This window comes from Dipteris shenzhenensis, chromosome 25 (genome assembly GCF_047967505.1).
Source record: "Dipteris shenzhenensis isolate YYH24624 ecotype China chromosome 25, Dip_SZ_1.0, whole genome shotgun sequence".
Classification (NCBI taxonomy): Eukaryota; Viridiplantae; Streptophyta; class Polypodiopsida; order Gleicheniales; family Dipteridaceae; genus Dipteris; species Dipteris shenzhenensis.
Genome location: NC_141620.1, coordinates 12,679,346 through 12,699,049, shown reverse-complemented (window position 1 = coordinate 12,699,049; position 19,704 = coordinate 12,679,346). Strand labels below are relative to the sequence as shown.

The following is a 19,704-nucleotide window of genomic DNA, read 5'->3' as shown; positions in this document are numbered from 1 at the left end:
ACAACTATAGGAGATATCCATTCTGAATCATCAACAGGAAAGATGAATCCCGCCTCAAGTAGTTGTGTTACCTCTTTCTTTAATGCCTCATCTTGGATCACCCCCAATCGCCTTAAGCGTTGCACAACTGGCTTGCTTTCTGGCTTCAACTCAATCTTGTGCTCCACAAGAGAGACTGGCCGAACGTGTGAATAGCTTGTTGCAAAGAGACATGGAAAATCATCTAGTATATCTAAGTATTGGAGCTTCTCACTACCTGATAGAGAATCACCAAGAAGCTCTTCATTGCGTTGGAGTCGTTTAGTGTGCTCCACTTCCTCCACATGAAGTGTCTCTACAGGATCTTCTTGCACCACCACCTTGTTCCTTCCTGACTTATCCCGATCAGCACCAAGACAAAGACCAAAGGCCACTCCTTCCACCTCACCCTCTGAGTTGGACTCCTCGGAGCTACACCCTGTCTCTTCTTCTTCATCGGTTAAGTCAGAGCTTGAACTCTCTGATGTTATAGACTCCTCCTTGACAACTTCCTTTTTGCGGATTTTGATGTTGTAGCGCACCTTCTTATCATTTCCTTGCAAAATCAATTCTCCAGTATCCCACATTTGAACAGCCTCACCTTGCGTAGCCAAGGCCTTCCCAAAATCAATGGATAGGAACGTGCATCTGGCTTGGTAGGGATCACCTGAAAAGTAGTCGGCACAGAAATTCCACATACATCCACTTCTAGATTCTTCACAACTCCCAAGGTCTTAACCCTAGTGTTGTCAGCCAATTTGATGCGATAAGGAGAGGTAGTACTAGAGTATTTTAAATCAGCATCTATCATGGTCTTCTCACTCATGACATTAATCGATGCACCTCCATCAATGTACACATTGGAAATCACTTGACCATCAATTATCACATCAACCACAGGTACATCATCACCAACATCTATATCTACCTTTTGAACAACAGGAAGGGCACTTTTCTTCTTTTTCTTCTTTGACACTCTTGTGCTTGCTAGTTTTCTCCATTCCTTCCGTAGTTTTGGAGACAAAGCAAGTAATTGACCAAAGGTGATATGAGCTTCCTTTTCTTTAAGGTCGGACAACAAGTCATAGCTTTGAATTTCTTGTCCTAAAGGAAAGTCTGACTGGCTAACTCTCCTTCTAGATGCCTTCTTTTTCTTACTATGGTGTTCCTCTTCCTGATGTTCCTCATCTACTTCTTCCTTGCTTTCTTCTTCTTCTTTTGCTTTACCACGCCCCCGTTTAGCCATCATTACCTCTCTTTCCTGATTCTCTAAAGAAGCTTCTAACAAGGATACTTGTTTTTCTTCTTCTTTCTTTCTTAGTCTAGGACACTGTGGGTGATAGTGGCCTTTTTCATTACATTCATAGCAAGTGACCCGACTCTTATCTCGAGGCCTATCTTCACTCTTTGGTGCTCTAGATTGTCGTGCATTAACCAAATGCAAATGCAATTTCAAATCAGCAAACTCTGCCATCAATTGGGAGATATTATGATCTAACTTAGAGGACTTTGGTACCTGAGGAGTGCCCATTACCTCCACCTTAGAAGTTGAAGCTGTTGAAGACACAAAAGAGGATTCGATCTTAAGAGAAGCTTCTTTCTTGGTTGCAATGCGAAGCGCCTCCATGTATGTTGTTGGATCTTTACTCATTACTTTTGAGCAAAGACGAGGCTCCAAAGCCATAACAAATTTGCTCATCTTTAAGTGCTCCATCCCTGAGAGACTTTGAGGGGCCGATGATGTAGATGCCACAGCTCGCAAAGCTGCCCTTTCATACTTTGTCCATAAAGTTTCATATCGGATTGCCAACGCAGAGACCAACTCACCCTCTCCTTGACAGAACCGGTCCAACTGCAACATCAAAGCATTTGGCGACTCCACTGCCCCAAATCTCTACTTCATTGCTGCCACCACTTGGTCCCAGTCCTCCTTGGTAGAGTCCGGCAAGGTCTCATGCCAACTCAAGGCTACACCTTCAAGAAAATCAGGCAAAATCTCCGCCCGATCCTTCATGGACCATCCAGAAAGCCGGCATCCTCGAACAAAATCCCGAAGATAAGACTCCGGGTCCTCCCCTTGGGTCCCTTGAAACACTGGAATCTTCACCATGATGAAACACAAAAAGAAAGCACCAAGATCCAAATAATATCCCAAACAAGATCTGAACAAGATCCCTCAAAGCCTTAGTATACCAAGACCAACTTATTATGCATCACCACTTGTTGAATTCTGTGTTGGTAAAGAGTGTTGGTCACCCCAGAGATGTTATGCTCACTTGATGCACGCTTTACCAACACAGAATTCAAGGCTGCTCTTTCTGCCCTTCATAAGGGCAAATGCCCTGGTTCTGATGGTCTTACTCCTCCTTTTTTTATAGCCTTTTGGGATATGATAGGTGATCATATTACTTCAGCCCTGCAGGGCATTTGGGACTCGGGTGAGATGCCTGACTCATTGACCGAGGGACTCATTCACCTTATCCCGAAAGGTGGCAACAGGAATTTTGTATCCCATTGGAGACCCATCACTCTTTTGGGCACACTTTACAAAATCCTTGCCAAGGCGATCAGCATCCGACTACAGCCCCTTCTTCCAGACCTGATCCATGATACTCAGACAGGCTTTGTGCATGGCAGGAGCATTTTTGATAATATCTTTTCCTTTTGGGAAGCCACAGAGTGGGCTATGCAGAGTGGGCAGAGGCTAGCAGTTTTACTCTTGGACTTCGAGAAAGCCTATGACAGAGTAGATTGGGGTTTTCTTGAGGGCACTCTTCTACGGTTTGGATTTTCAGATGCTTGGATCAGAGGTGTGGCCTCCCTTTACAGATCAGCCCACAGCCAGGTTTTGATTGGTGGGGTAAGGGGTGACAGGTTTCAGATTTCCAGATCAGTTCGTCAGGGATGCCCTTTAGCCCCCTTCCTCTTTCTTTTTGTGGCAGAAGCTATGAGTATCTTCCTTAGATCTCAGGCTGAGCTTTTTGGGCTGAGACTGCCCTTGAGACAGGAGCAGGAGCTTTTTGACTGTGAGTTGGCTGATGACACTGCTATTTTTATTCAGGCCTCCTTGCAGTCACTTGTTTCTTTCCGGACAGCCTTGGATATTTTTTGCTCAGCTGCAGGGGCACACATTAACTGGCATAAATCCTTTGGCTTTTGGATCAGTGATGAGGACACTCCAGGCTGGGGTGTTGACATTGGTTTTTCCTGGATTCAGAGGGGTGTTCCTATCAGGTATTTGGGATGCCAGGTAGGATTGGACATCTCTCCAGCACAGCAGTTTGCCCCAGTACTAGAAAGTATAAGGAAAAAGCTCCTATTCTGGAGCTCTGCCAAACTCGACCTTGCATCTAGAGTTGTGGTAGTGAATCAGGTTCTCTTGGCCACCTCCTGGTTCGTGTGTTCTTGCTGGTGCCGGTCTAGGGATTGCATCACTCAGCTCATCAGACCAGTCAGGAATTTTTTATGGAGTGGACTTGATGGCACAGCAGATGTTGCAGCAAGGGTGGCCTGGGAGACCATTATTCTCCCTACATGTGAAGGGGGCCTTAATGTCATTGACCCGGACTTGCAGTGCAGGGCATTGCTTTGTAAGGTGGTGGTGAGGGGACTCATGCCTGGGCAGGAACCTTGGAAGGATTTCTTTTTTGGACGCATTCAGGCTTGCACACCAACCTTGGGAGATGATTGGGTAGACAGCCCTCGCTGGATTTTCACATCAGCCCCTCTCAGATCTCCTGCCTCTCCTCTCATGACTGCCATCCTGAAAGCTTGGGGGAGCTTCAGGAACACTCTTCGAAGGATTCCTCCTTCTACCGTCGAAGAGATTGATAGGCAGCCGATCATTTGGAATGATAGTATTCTTGACGAGCATGCCAGACCATTGGGCACTTCCCATTACATGCAGTGGTCTAAATGGGAGAGAGGCCCCGCCTACACAGTAGGCACTTGGAAATCTTTTATCAGGCTACCTGTGGATCAGAGACTGCAGTCCGTGAGTCACCTCAGAGGGGTAGCACGCAGGATTCAGCAGATAGATGCAGCCATCCCGGTGGAATGGACAGTTGAGCTGCCTATTACTTCCACCACTTGGATGGGAGCTTTTTCGCGGACATCAGTTCCTTTACAGGTGATCGCTCTCCGAGGTCTCGGGGAAGACGCTCTGGTATTTGATGTTGGGGATGGAGGTTTACTTTCTACATCCAGGGATGGCATTCTTCTTGAGGTTGCCTTTCAGCCTGTCAGGATTGCTGGTTTTGTGGACCTTGGAGCGGGCCTGCAGTGGTACTTAGACCCCGACCCTCTGCTCTTGGCCTTGGGATCCTGGAGGTTGTGGTTATATGGAGGTGCACCTATCAGGTGCTTGCAGTGGGACCCAGGAGAGTGGGAATGGATAGATCATGGGCACCGAGAGAGGGGGATCCCCTTCTTTCGTTTCACGGTTGGTAATGCCAGGAGGTTTCAGCTGAACAGTAGGGGTTGGATTCCCTCCAGAACCCCCCATTGGGAAAGCTTCTTCATCACCGCAGACTTGCGTAGAAATTTCTGGAGGAGGCTCTGGAAATCCCTCAGAAATAGAAAGATCACTCTTTTCTTTTGGCTTTCTATTCATGGAGGGATTGCAGTGAACCTGTGGAGATCACGTTTTGGGGCTGATCCCACTTGTCCTCGTTGTCACTCTGCAGAGGAGTCAGTGCGACATTGCCTTTGGGACTGCAGTCAGGCGAGGACTGTTTGGAAAGGGGTTGCTCGGATACTCAGCATCTTTCACACATCCCCTTTCTTCATGACTTGGGGCTCGGTCGCATGGTTATCTCTTACCGGGCCCCAGGTGTTTTATGAGGGTGAGCCTTCTTCTTGGGCACTCTCGGTCCGCCGGCAGATGATAGAGCCCTGCTCTCTACAGGATGTACCACTTACTCCTTTCAGAGCTTCTCATGTTTCAGTGGACACCTCTTGGGAGATTTTGGCTAGCATTTCCTCTTGGCACATTTGGAGAGCCAGATGTACTGAGGCCTTGGATGGCACCCAGATACACCCATTACAGGTGTTCACGGGTATTTGGACTGACACGGTTCACACTTTGATAGCCATATGGGCTAGCATGCAGGGTTCTTCACGGGCAGCCTCTTCTAGAAGGACTATTTTTCTTCGAGTTTGGAGGGGTTCTCCCTTTTTCTCGGAGGCTTCTACCGGATTGAGATGGCACTTTCAGCCTCAATCCTTTCTTTTTGGCTCTTGAGCTTTTCGTGCATTGCATGATGTATCCCGTATGGAGCTTGCTCTAACGGTTTTTCTTTAATACTTAATAGAAGTCTCTTTTTGCAAAAAAAAAAAAAAAAAAAAAACCCTCCACAATGTGATCCTCAACAAAATCTTCAAAAATAAGTGACCAACCAGCACCATGAAAACATTGTGTATACATGCATTCTAGAATCACCCTTCTTACAATAGGAAGTGCACATAAAAGCTTCAAGATATTGTAATCTTCATCATTTGCATAGCAAAAGAAGTTGAAAGCATTAAGAATCAACACTCCACTGTTATAGTTGAAAACTACCCAAAGACTCAACTCTTCTTCACACCAAGCTGCCAGTGCATGGAAAAATCCCCAATCTATCATTGTGCCTGCTGCCGGCGTTGTCGATTTACCAACATATTCAACAGTGCAAACATAAAGGATATGATCATGATGACTGTGCGGATAGCTTGAGCATCACCTTCACAATCTTCAAGTTCTCTTAAACGGGCTGCAACCTCTTCTAACGGAGTTCTTCCAGGCATCTTCTTTATCACATCTGAAAACACATGCCTATACTAGGCATAACATGCAATCAAGTACACCCGAGACCGTTTAGTAAGGTGGGATGAATCCAATACCAAACGTACCCGGCGTCTCCACCAAAAGATGTGACATGATGTTGGGGGTAATAAACTTCACGCACCTCTTCACTTCCTGCTGCTTTCGAACTGACAGCCAAAGATATTTATCATTGAGAATGGGACATTAGAAAACAAAATTTTATGCCAAGATACCACACCATACTTTCCTCCCTCAGATGAGAATGAAGATGGTAACATCCCAAGTGATGTTGTAATCAAGCATAGGGAGAATGAAAGGATCAGTAGAGGCCATAATCTCAGCGAGCGGGTCTGCGCCGAAAAGAAGAGCGATACGTTGTTGAAAGAAGATCTTGCGGCTCAACATAACATGAACTGATATATATCAAGGAGTTTGAAGGGGCTGATTAGGTCGGATGGGTAGATTCCGAGGAAACATTGCACCTCCTTCGTAGACACCTTTACACTTAGCTCAAAACACTCTACAAACTATCATTAAACACAGAGGCCTATAACTTTTAGCAGAGACATGATAATAGAGATTCAAGCAAACAAAGAGATGCGCCTTGATATTGCTTTGCGCTGATATAAGTTTCATTGAAAATAGACAGACGGTTGAAGAGATATGGACAGTTTGATAGAAGGGGGTAAAAACTGTCATGAAAACAGACTGTCAAACACAGAGACTCATAACATTTTGCAGCAGTATCTGATTCAAGATCTAAGCACATAGAGAACTGAGGCTTAAAGAGAGCTTTGCGCTGATATATGTTTCGTAAGAAATAGAGAAGCGGCCAAAAAGTTATGGACAGTTTACTAGACGGGAATAAAAACTGTCATGAAAATATACTGTCAGACACAGAGACTCATAACTTTTTGCAGCGATATCTTATTCAATATCTGATCATATACAAACATGCAGCTTGAAGATATATTTGCGCTGATATAAATTTCATTACAATCGGACTACCGAGCAAAAAGTTATGAGCAAAACACTAACAGGGGGTCAAACTGTCATGAAAACTACCCTCCACTTAGGCTAATTTCGCCTGCTGAGCAGGATGCTTCCTCAAGAATCCACCTTCATTAACGCTCCATCCCTCATAGATTTTGCCTAGAAGAGGGGAAAAAGTTTGCATGGTGGCTCGAGAAACAAATGGATCATGTATGCACAGTGAGTGGCCGAATAGAAAGAACTTTCAAGGCTTTAAAAGAGAAAAGGGACAAAACACTCAAGAGAGAGAGAGAACCTGAAGTGACCTTCATTACAAATAGGGTGAGAATCCACTTCAACACTATAAACACAAGGGAGAAGAAGAGGTTTCATACATACAAGAGGGAGTGGAAGCTCCAAGACTACTCATAGAGAGAGAATAAACTAGAGAGATAAGGACTCAAGAGTCTACATAAGAGAATATCTACAAGAGGGAGAGAAGGCTCATGGAAGGGCTCATGGAAGAGGCTTGGGGAGACTAGAGCTACAACAACATGAGGCCTAATGGTGGAAGAGATTCTGATGAACAAGGGAGAGGAGGGCTCCCTTTATAGAGATTTTGTTACCCTCCTTCACCCATTTACAATTGCTGCCTGTAGATTCCTTTCCCCATCAATCGCATAAGCACGTATGTCACCATCCATGTCCTTTTTGGCTACTCTTGCCATGTGTCCTATCAAAAGATGCTCAAGACTCTTAAAATATTGAGAAAGTCAAGAGTCTCCTCACATGGAGCCCATAGGGACCCTCTCTTTTCCACATGTCCACATCCTCCTTATTCCACATAGGAGTTCTAGAAGGATTCCTCTTGACTTCACACTCCTCCACATGCCTCCCACACGCTTGGCATGTGGCCTCTATTATATTATTGGAACACATGGACATGAGTCCACCTCTTTATATGACTCACTCTTCCTATTTTCTAAAAACTCCATAATATCCCATACACAAATAACTCTCACCCCATACCAAGGTATTTATAATTCATACCTATGGTATTTACAATGAGCCATTCCACTCATCCTCTCAATCCCATACAATATCATAGAAAATAGAAATAAGTAAGAGCCGCTAGGCTATCACTTGATACTGAAACTCTTATCAAACATAGAGAAAAACAATACCAATGCCAAATTAAAAATATTAATTTTTAGCGTCACAGTATGCGAAAACAAGCATCAAAGTCCGCTGCATTGAATCCTCGGTACTAAGGGACTATCATGATGATCTTTCCATCCACCGATGTGGGGGAACCAGCAATCAGGCTGCTCGCAGCTTTTGCAGTGGATAGTTTAAGCTAGTAGATGCCCCTTCCCATAAGGGCCACCTCCTCGATGTGGCTATTCTCTAGCATAAGCGTGGATTGCAGCCAATCCCTGATGGCTGGTCTGGAGGGGGAGTGTCCAATGACTCTGCCATAGACTGAAGTGTGGGCAAAGTCATTGGCAACCTGTTGTACTCAGGACGATTGTTGCTCTGTCAAGATCACGCGGTAGGCTTCTGGAGAGGAGGGGTCCGGCTGGGCCTCCGGTTCCGGGCAGGGAGCCGCCATACCGCCAAGACAAACTGCGAGAACTCCGATGAGGAAGAAGCTGCCACTAAAAAGGGGAAGGAGTTAGACGAGGGTGGAGCCTGGGTGTGGATGAGGAATCGGCGAGTGAGGCGAGGGCGAGGGCGAGCGGGGGGCAGAGGGCGGAGGCGAGGGCAAAGGGCCGAGGCGAGGGTGTGGCGAGGTGAAGGAAGGGGCAGCGGCAAGGTTGGCGAGGTGAGGCGGGTGCGGTGAGGCGGGCGAGGTGAGGGCGGCGGGGCGAGGCAGGTGAGGCGGGCGCGGCGAGGCGGGTGAGGCGAGGCGGGTGAGGTGAGGCGGTGAGGCGGGGGAGGTGAGGCGGGCAAGGTGAGGCAGTGAGGCGGGCGAGGTGAGGCGGGCGCGGCGAGGCGAGGCGAGGGCGGGCTAGGCAGGTGAGGCGGCCGAAGCGAGGGCGCAGGCGAGGTGAGGGGAGGGCACAAGGCGAGGCGAGGGGAGGGCGCAAGGCGAGGCGAGGGGAGGCAAGGCAGGCGAGGCGAGGTCGCAGGCGAGGCGGGTGAGGGGAGTAGGGAGGTAGGCTATGGCGAGGGAGGGAGGGCTCGCAGGAGCGCTCAGGGGATACTTGTTTACGCTCTTTGGGAAGTATGCAATGAGCTAGGTATACACTGCCAAATAGCATTCCTAGCATCATCTTTGGATCTGTTGTAATAAGGGAGGTATAGAAATCTGTAGCAATATGCATGACAGCATTAGGATCTGTCTATAGAATGCCCTTTGAGTCAATAAGGTGAGAGACACTTTCTCTACTATGTCTAGGACCAAGAGTAGAGAAAAAATGTTCATTGACTCTACCTCTGATATGAGTCTAGAATGATGCTCTACATGAAAGGAATACTTTGCTCTCTAATCTAATAATGTAAGGTGTTGAGCCCTTACTGCAGCAAGGCGCTCCTAAATCCAAGCATCTGTAGACCATTTCTGCTCTTCTCTTTGAAGGGCTGTCAGTTGTTGACGAATGCCAACCTCTTGCCTGAGAATCTCACATCTTCTAGTGTAGGCAACTCAATGATAAAAGTTACTAATATCACTGAGGGCTGCAACCACATGTGACACGTGAGGCTATCCATCCTGTATGTGAGAATTGCAAACAAAACAGCCTCTGTGAGGCTCTCCTCTGCATAAAAGGCATATGGAATTCTTATATTGGCAGAGTGTCCTCTAATCCGAGGCTCTGAAACCATCAAAACATTCAAAAAATGGTCTGACATTGACACCCTAGTGCTAATGCATACTGACCCACCTCTATCTAGAGACCAATCATCCACATAAAAATCTATCATTCCATGCATGGATAGGCATCTACACCCTCCTGTTTGACCAAGAAAACATGATGATTGTGGTTGAGTGTGAAAAGCATCATCATACCAAGTATCTCTGCCACACTGAACTGAAATAGAAAGGCATTCCATGCTGCTCTCTCCAGAGAGTGAGTCCCACCTTCTCTTTCTTTTTTTAAATTTGAAGGCATCTCAACCATGTTGAAACCAGAGAGTGAGTCCCACCTTCTCTTTCTTTTTTTTAATCTGAAGGCATCTCAACCACGTTGAAGTCACCTCCAATAATCCAAGAATCTGCAAAAGGAACAAGAGAACGATTGCTTCCATAGAAGGACACGGTGCCCTCTAATGTTTAGGACATACAAGTTTAGCAAGCCAATCTTAGGTCCCCCAATCAATAAAATAATCCACTGAGCTCTAGAGGGAACAATAGAATAGAATGGCAAGCCTATGCCCACCATTATGCATGGCCTAGTCACAAGCCTCCCAAAATGAGAAGATGTTATCAAAGATGCTCCTGCCATGCACAAATCCCATGTGCGTATCATGTATAAGATATGGAAGAAAGGGATGCATATGTAGTCTGATTGCTTTTGCTAAGATTTTTTACAAAGTACCCAATAGAGTTATTGGTCTCCACTGAGACTAAATTCCTGCATCCTCCTTTTGGGATAAGATGAATGAGCCCTCCATAAGTGAGTTTGGCATCTCACTCGAGTCCCAAACGCCCCGTAGGGCTGAGGTAATGTGATCCCCAATCTGGTCCCAAAATAAAATAAAGAAAGAGGGTGTAATCTCATCCTTGTGAAGGGTGGAGAGAGCAGTCCTGAACTCTATGTTGGTGAATGGTGCATCAAGTGAGACTATCATATCTCTAGTCACCAACGTAGGTAAGTGTTGCCAAATAACAACTCGAGCATCATCTCTGGCCTATGTGTCAAATCTGCTATAAGAAGGGAGACATAGAAATCTATGGCTACCTGCAAGACGACATCTGGATGTGTCTGTAAAACTCCGTCTGCGTCAACAAGCTGTAGAAGAACTGCTTGAGGATTTCATTAGTGTTTTATCCTAATTTCATGTATATTGGTCCTACATAATAAAATTTCATTTGCAAAAGAAGAAGAAGCTAGAGTTGGTGTTCTCATCATAAAGTACTTGCATTGATAGGTGCCTTGATCTTTCATCCTCTTCTTGGTAAGTCTTGCATGAGAAAAACTTGGCTCCAATAATAGGTTTCAACTGAATCCATTTTAAGATTTTATCCTTAGGCGCTCACAATGGGGTATGATAGCTTGGCACAATGGGGCATAGTACCTTTGTTATGCACCTTAGGCACATTGGACATAGTAGCTTGGCTCACAATGGGCAACTAGGCCTGTAAGATTAAGGTCAAAGGGGTTTCCTAGTACATTGTGAGAGAAGACGTAGTGTCACACTGGTCTCCACACAATGCCCCTCCCACCTACTCCAAAATAGTGTGCTTAGTATCATGGACTATGACGTTTGGTTTGCATATTGAAGTTTGGTGAATGGGTGGATAATAGACCTGTATTGCACCCACCTATAAAATATATGGCTTGACATTGTATCCTAGAATTGGGAGCAAGGCCAAGTACATTCTACGAGTGTATTTTTGAAGGTTTGGCCTACACACGTCTTTCATACCCTCACAAATCACACATTGTATCCTAGATTTGGGAGCAAGGCAAGTAGATTGTATGAGTATATTTTTGAAGTTTGGCCTGCACACATCTTTTATACCCTCACAAATCAATGAATCCATTGGTTGTTGTATCATACCCACATTGGTGTTAGTGTTTGCTCTAGGGTCATCTTAGACAGTGAGTTGGAACCTGGATGCCAAACTGTAAACAGCCAGTCTTTTCTTCTTGTTGGCACCCTATTGACCACGCCCTAAGGAAATTTGATAATTGAAGGTTTTTAAAATATAAAATCATACAAGGTAATATACTATACATTGGGCCGTTTGTATATTTCTTACACATTTTAAAATAGTGACATACATAATTCAACTATCTGGAATCGGCTCCATGTATCTCACATTAAGCTATCTATAAAGACAAATGAACCTCAAAGGATGCTGTAGAATATACACATGGAACGTGTTTAAATAATCAAATCATTGATAATTTTTATATGAGACCACAATCTTCTTTCTCTTTTGTTGTGTACCTAAGATTTGCACAGCTCTTAATAATTTAAAATATTCCTGTTGTGGTAATGGAAATGAAATTTCAGGTCCCAAAAACAGGATGGTATGATGGAGGTGGTGTGGTTTTTGCAATCGTCCTTGTATTATTTGTGTCATGTAAGTCATGTATAAAGCTTATAAATCATACTTTTAAAATTACTTGAAAGATTTGTAATGCAACATTATGATTGATGGAAATAGAACTCAAAGCTTGGTATTAAGATATTGACAGTAGAATAATATATTTGAATTGCTGTGTGTGCAGCAACAAGCAACTATCGACAGTCCTTGCAGTTCCGTGCATTGAGTGCTGAGAACCAGAAAATCCTTATCAATGTGAGAACTAAAGATTTTGTTAAGAAAATCATTGTCAATATAGCTTGCTTCTCAACAATATTCTTTTTTTTTATTTTTAATTCTAATTTTGCATCATTAATAAATTTTTTATGACATGGTAGAATTTGATTTGTACTCCATTTAGTTTCATGTTTTTATGGAAACATCCATGCATATTGTCACCTTTTTTATCTTTTACAATTCTGAGGTTTATTCACCTATATTTGTTTTGTTTCTCATTGTATCATAGGTGTTCACAAATGTATTGTAGGTCCTCGGGTCGTATTTCGGTGAGAGGTGTAGGCTGAAGCATGGAAAGTACTCATGGTGTGAGATTCGGTTGAAAAAAAGTATTGATTACGAGGTCTGATGAGATTGTCACCTCCATAGGGGTTCAATGGGTTAGGTTTTAGATGGAGGGTAGGGTTGACAAATCTAACTAGGGGTGTAAGGTTAAGAGATGGTTGGAAGGTTTAGGATGAGTTCAAGGTTTAAAATTGGAGAGCCAGTCTCCTCACATATTCATGGGGTTAAGGTTGAGGAGGAGGAAGGAGGAGGAGGGAGGAGGAATGAGGAGTAACCAGTAGGAGGAAGAAGGAAGGAGGAGGAGGAGAAAGAGGAGGGAGGAAGAGAAGGGGGGAGGAGGGGGTGTGCCAGAGTCTGGTTTGAGCATGCTAGAACACATAAATTCTATAATGGAGCATGGATGCCAGGAGATCAAGCACATGAATACCAAAGTGAACTAAATACTAAATTCCAAAGAGTGGGAGCTTCTTCGCATTGGCAGAAATTTATGCTTGGTCTTGACTTTCCATGCCTATACAAAGTGTATATAATGCTTTCTTTCCTCCTTCATCCTTTGTATGACAATGAATGATAATGTGTTGGCTGGGTGGTTGATGCTATAGCAACGTTGGGATGGTTGTTGAGGCATAATATGGTGGCCTTCCTTTGATTGGGTATAGTAGCATGGAAAGAGAGGAGCTATTTTTGGGGCCCAATGTTTAGAGATGGAAAGGGATTGGCAAAGTTCTAAGCCAATGTGCTTGGAGAGGGTAGTAGGAGCTGAGATGTTGAGAACATGAAGAAATCTAATGCTTGGGGAGCCTTTTGTTGATTGTGGTTTCCTTTGGGTTTTTTTTTTTTTTTTCAAAAAAGAGACTTCTATTAAGAAAGAAAGAAACCCGCTAGAGCAAGCTCTGTGCGGAAATACACCATGCTAAGCATGTAATAAAAAACACCTCAGAGGAATGAGGTAGAAAGAAACCAAGGCTAAGGCTGAAAATGCCATCTCAACCCTCTAGAAGTCTCAGCAAAGAAAGGAGACTCTCTCCAATCTCTGAGAAAAGTAACTCTCCTGGAGGAGGCTGCTCGAGATGATCCCTACATGGTTGCCCAAATGGCCATTAGAGTGTATATTGTATCTGTCCAAGTACTAGCCAAGATTTGAGAAGGGAGTGGGAAGCCCTGAAAAGAGTGGCCGGAACATCCTCTAGAGAGCACGACTCCACAAGGTGTCGTCGGATGTGAAGAGCCCAAGAGGAATCAAGTCTCTCAAAAAATACCTGGGGCCCTGAAAGAGTAAGCCAAGCCACTGATCCCCAAGTCATATAGAAAGGTAGGTGAACAAAAGTGCTGAAAAGTCTTGCAATCCCCTTCCATATGATTCTCGCCTGTCTGCAATCCGAAAGGCAGTGCTCTATTGTCTCCAAAGCAGAAAGGCAGCGAGGGCAAGAAGGGTCAGCTGGACCTCCAATGGTTTACTGCTGTCCCACCATGAATAGAAAGCCAAAAGAAGAGAGTGATTTTTCTATTCTAGTGGGATTTCCAGAGTCTCTGCCAAAAAAATTTCTGCAAGTCAGTAGGAATCTGAAAGTTCTCCCAATGATGAGCTCTGGTGGGCCTCCAACCCCTACAATTGAGCTGGAATTTCCTGGCATTACTGACCGTGTAACAAAAGAAGGGGATGCCCTTCTCTTGGTGCCCTTCGGGACATAGAGCCACAGCCTCCACGAGCCAAGGGCGAGGAGAAGCGGGTTAGGATCCAAGTACCACTGTGAAAGGGAGCCATGCTCCATGAAGCCCACTATCCTGACTCTGGCTGAAATGGTACCTCCAACAAGATATCGTCTGTGAATCTGGACAGCCTGCCCCCCCAAGTAACATCAAATACTAAGGCATCCTCATGTGGGTCAAGAAAAGAAGTCACCTGTAAAGGAACTCCCAATCTGGAAAATGCCCCCATCCAAGTGGAGCAAGTAATAGGCATATCATCGATGTCCACCCAATCCAAGGGCAAGGCTGCATCAATCTGTTGGACTCTCCTTGCACTCCCTCTGAGATTAAGAACCATATGGGCCTGTTAGTTTGCATGAAGCTTTCTGAAGGCTTTCCATGCTCCCACTGTAGATGCAGGGCCCATCTCCCATCTTGGCCATGTAAGGAGAAGCTCCAAGTGGTCTACCAAGCTCGTCCAAAATCTTGTCATTCCACATGATAGGCTGCCTTTCAATCTCTTCACGGGTGGATGGGGGAATCCTGCGAAGAGTAATTCTGAAGCTGGCCGATGCTTTCAGGATAGCAACCATAAGAGGGGAAGAGGGAGACCTGAGGTGGGCTGTGGTGAAAACCCATCTAGTACTGTTTGTGTGTCCAATCCTCTCCTGAAGTGGGCGTGTGAGACTGTATGCATCTGATAAAAAAATCCTTCCAAGGCTCTTGCCCTAGCATAAGCCCTCTCACAATGAACTTGCGGAGTAAAGCTCTGCACTGTAGATCTGGGTCGATGATATTCAAACCCCCTTCTCTTGTAGGAAGGATCAAGGTCTCCCAAGCCACCGTGGTTGTAACATCAGTTGTGCCATCTAGACCACTCCATAAAAAGTTTCGTACAGGCCTCTTAAGCTGAGTGATACAATCCCTAGAGTGGCACCAACAAGAGCATACAAACCATGCTGTGGCTAGAAGAACCTGGTTAACCACCACCACGCTAGAGGCCAAGTCAAGTTTGGCTGAGCTCCAAAAAAGGAGCTTTCTTTCGATGCTTTCCAACACCGGAGCAAACTGTTGTGAAGGAGAGATGCCCACCCCAACTTGGCAACCCAAATATCTAACGAAGACGCCCCTCTGTACCCAAGTGAAGCCAATAACATTATCCCAATCCGGGGTGTCATCCTCGCAAATCCAAAAACCACTGGATTTATTCCAATTAATGTGTGCACCTGCAGCCGTGCAAAACAAATCCAAGGCTGTCTCGAAGGAAGTGAGTGTCCTAGGGGAGGCATCCAAAAAAACAGCCATGTCATCTGCCAACTCACTATCCAGGAGCTCTTCTTCCCGGCGGAGAGGAAGCCTCAGCCCATAAATATCAGCTTGAGATCTAATGTAGATACTCATAGCTTCCGCCACAAATAGAAAAAGAAACGGGGCAAGAGGACATCCCTAGCGGACGGATCTGGAAATCTGAAACCTGTCCCCTCTTACCCCCCCAATGAGCAACTGGCTATGTGCTGATCTGTAGAGAGAGGATACTCCTCTAATCCATGCATCTGAAAAACCAAAGCGAGATAGAGTACCCTCTAAAAATTCCCAGTCTACTCTGTCGTAAGCTTTCTCAAAGTCCAAGAGTAGAATGGCCAATCTCTGGAACTCACACACCAGGCTTGATAAATAGACCTATCAAAGTCAATATATGGCTCTCACAATACATCCTCCTCCTGGCTCTGTTACAATAGAGACACCCCATGCATTTGCTATCTTCAGGCGTTGACCATATGTTGACAGGTGTTGACCACATGTTCACCATGTGTCAACACAGGTCAACCACACGACATGAAGGGTTGACCACATGTCAATCATGTGTGATACATGTCAACCATAGGTTCATCCACGGGTTCATCCAAGAGTACCATATCTGAGGCGACTATTGTTGGAATATGAAGTCAAAGTGAGTGTATTTATGTGTCCTAGGTCCCGAGGCTATTGTCTACTTCCAGTTGAGTTCATTTCCATTACGCTTGCAATCTTTCCTTTCCTTTCCTAGAGATAGCTTGCCACATGTTCCTTCATGTGGTATCAGAGCCATGTTCCTAGCCCTGCTCTCTCTTTCCCTTTCCCTTCCAAGAGGATGAGGTGAGGGAGGCCAATTACACTACTCTCCCTTCTCCTCCTTGGAAGGCACTCATTTCTCCTCCTTTTCCACTTTTCCCTCCCTTAGCCTCACCATTGTTTGGAGCTTTTAGAGGAGGTGATCTACATCAACCACCACCTCTCTTCACCATGCCATGATTTGCCACCCGTTTTCTCCTTCCTTCAGCTACAAAGACATCCTCCAGTGGTACTATTTCTGTTGCTCTTTTTGTGACCTGCTGACGATATGATGCTTCTGTCTGAATCTGCAAGCAGAATCACAGCTTTCTGTCTTTAGAAAAGTTGTAGAGGACCTTGAGTACTAAAAATTTAGTTTTTATATGATTGCAATCCGAGTTTTATGTAAAAAGTTATAGCTCTTGCAAGAAGTGACGAAATTTGTTTCTGCATGCCGATTTTGTTCTTGAGCTCAATGATTTGACAGCCCAAGCATGATGCAGCCAGCTCAATATGGAGCTGTCCATCCTCTTCATTGTTGACCTCTGCTCCAGCCCGCCATTGTTGGAACTGTGAGGAGACACGAAGTGGATAACAAACAGGAGAGTGTAGTCCACACACAAAGCTCCACTGAATAGTTCAACAATAGAAGTACAAGACTTGGGATATATATGAAACCCAAGTATAAAGTGAAAACCCTAGACTAGAATAACTTAGATCCAAGTCTAGCCTAGAATACCATACCATTGTATGTTCTATCAAATCCCCCCTCAATGGTATGGCTGAAGTACTCTGAAAACTCCTCAGAAGTACCTAGGGTACCTAAAGTACCATGGTTGCACAAATTCATCCAACAGGATATAGCAATCTATGGGAGTGTTACAAGAAAAACAATGTCATTTTACAACCCCCCTTGACATTGTTGTAATGTCTCTGATTCCCAAGCCTATTCGATGACGTACAAACACTTCTGCTGAGAGGCTCTTAGTGAAGATATCTGCTACATTGTCCTCAGATGGACAATAGATGGGGCTAATGATGCCATCTGCTATACAATCCTGTATAAAGTGATAGTGATTTTCCACATGTTTCATGCGAGCATGAAAAACAAGATTGTTACCAATCTTTATGCAACTCTGATTGTCGCACAAGATAGAGGTGGCCTGATCATCTTGTGAATGATGCAAGTCATAAAGTAGCTTCCTTAGCCATATGCATTCCATAATAGCTGCATTTTCTGCCTTATACTCCGCTTCACTAGAAGATTGAGAGACCCTGGCCTGCTTCTTACTTAACCAAGATATGCATGCGGAACCCAAAGAGAAATAGTAGCCAGAAATGGATTTTCTATCATCAATGTCCCCTGACCAATTAGAATCTGTGAAGCCACATAGATCAAGATCACAAGCATTGGTATAATGCATCCCAAGAGTAATAGTGCCATGCACATATCTGAGAACACGCTTGGCAGCATTCCAATGAGTGACAGTGGGACAATGCATACACTGACTCAATACTCCTGCAACATAAGCAATATCAGGCCTTGTGGAATACAAATAGATAAGACTGCCCACCAACTGTCTGTACAAAGTGCCATTAAACTTTTTAGCCTTATCATTCTTAGACAGTTTGAGACCCTTCTCAAGAGGTGTAGCTGCAGGCTTACTATTCTCCATGTGAAATATCTGTAATATTCTCTTGGCATACTTAGTTTGGGACATGAAAATACCATCTTGAGTTTGCCAAAACTCAATGCCCAAACAATAGTGCAGTAAACCCAAGTCTATCATATCAAATGACCGAGACAAAGCTGATTTTACTGATGCAATATTTCCCTCATCACTGCCAGTAAGCATGATATCATTCACATAAAGAATAAGAATAACAATTTCTGATTTTACTTGAAGCACATAGAGATTTGGCTCAGTATGAGTGCTAACAAAGTTCTGTGATAACAAGAACTGATGGATTTTATGGTACCAAGCCCGAGGTGCTTGTTTCAGCCCTTATAAAGCTTTGCAAAGGTTGCATACCTTTTGATCCTGTCCCTTAACCACAAAACCTTGGGGTTGCTGCACATAGACCTCTTCCTTTAGGTCTCCATTCAAGAAGGCCGTCTTCACATCCATCTGATAAACAGGCCAACCGTAACTTACAGCAAGAGAAATGGCAGTCCAAATGGTTGTCATCTTTGCTACAGGAGCAAAAGTCTCCTCATAGTCAATTCCTTCCTCCTGACTATACCCCTTGGCAACTAAATGGGCTTTATGTTTCTCAACTGTGCCATCAGAATGATATTTCAACTTATAAATCCACTTGGTGCCAACTACATTCTTCCCAACAGGGAGATCGACCAATTCCCAAGTGGCATTCTTTTCAATGGACTGAATTTCAGATTTCACAGCATCTTCTCATAATGGGTGTTCCTAAGCATCCTCAAAACATTGAGGTTCAATTTCAGCTTCCATAACTGTGCTCATCAAGGCATAATTGACCTGATTTTGTGCTTGCCTTGTACTAGACCTTGTTCTCCCCAACAGAGGCTGATTTTGTGCATCTTGAATGGTAGCCCAAGCCCCATCTAGGAAGGGGCTGACTAGCTGCAGCAGGCTGAGACTGATCTGCAAATTTTACCCTCCTCCTTTCATAGACAATAGGTTGATTTTCATTGACTGATTTCTAAACTGAAATTTCAGAAGTGCTACCTTCATCAATATGGGGAATTTCTCCAGATGTAGTGGAGGAAGAACCTGGTTTGTTAGACACATGTGATGGCATATCTTCTGACTCAAAATGAACAATATCCAAAGGTGTAGTGTCCTCAATGGGCATATGTAAATCATTAGGCATAAAGCAATCATTTTTATTGAAAGCAACATCTTTGCTTATGATAATTTTTCGTGTTTCAGAATTGTAAAGCCTATGGCCCTTGCTTTCAGTACTATAACCCACAAATATGCATTTGATTCCCTTATCATCAAGCTTGAATCTGTGTTGATCTGGTACTAATGCATATGCCACTGATCCGAAAATTCTGAAGTGGCTAACCTTTGGCTTATATCCCATAGAATGCCTCAAACGGAGTCCGATTCACCAATGCTTTAGTTGGACATCTATTTTGGGTGTATGTTGCTGTAACTACAGCCTCACCCCAAAATACTTTAGGCATCTTTTTGTAGCTCAGCATGCATCTGGTCATCTCCATGAGAGTCCTATTCTTTCTTTCAGCAACATTATTTTGAGTTGGTGTGTAAGGGCATGTCTTCTGATGATGAATCCCATGATGAGCCAGATAATTCTTATAGGCATGAGACATGTACTCCCCTCCTCTATCCTGAGTGTTTTGATCTTG

At 44.4% G+C, this 19,704-nt stretch overlaps 1 protein-coding gene across 1 annotated transcript in view; it reads left to right on the top strand.

Annotated features, from left to right (window-relative positions):
• Positions 1–19,704, top strand: part of LOC147885465 (calcium-transporting ATPase 10, plasma membrane-type-like) — a 550,097-nt gene that overhangs the window by 77,439 nt on the left and 452,954 nt on the right. The window contains exons 4-5 of the mRNA XM_087397042.1: positions 11,978–12,047; positions 12,196–12,266. Coding sequence (XP_087253168.1) covers positions 11,978–12,047; positions 12,196–12,266 — 141 coding nt within the window. The remainder of the gene's footprint in view (positions 1–11,977; positions 12,048–12,195; positions 12,267–19,704) is intronic.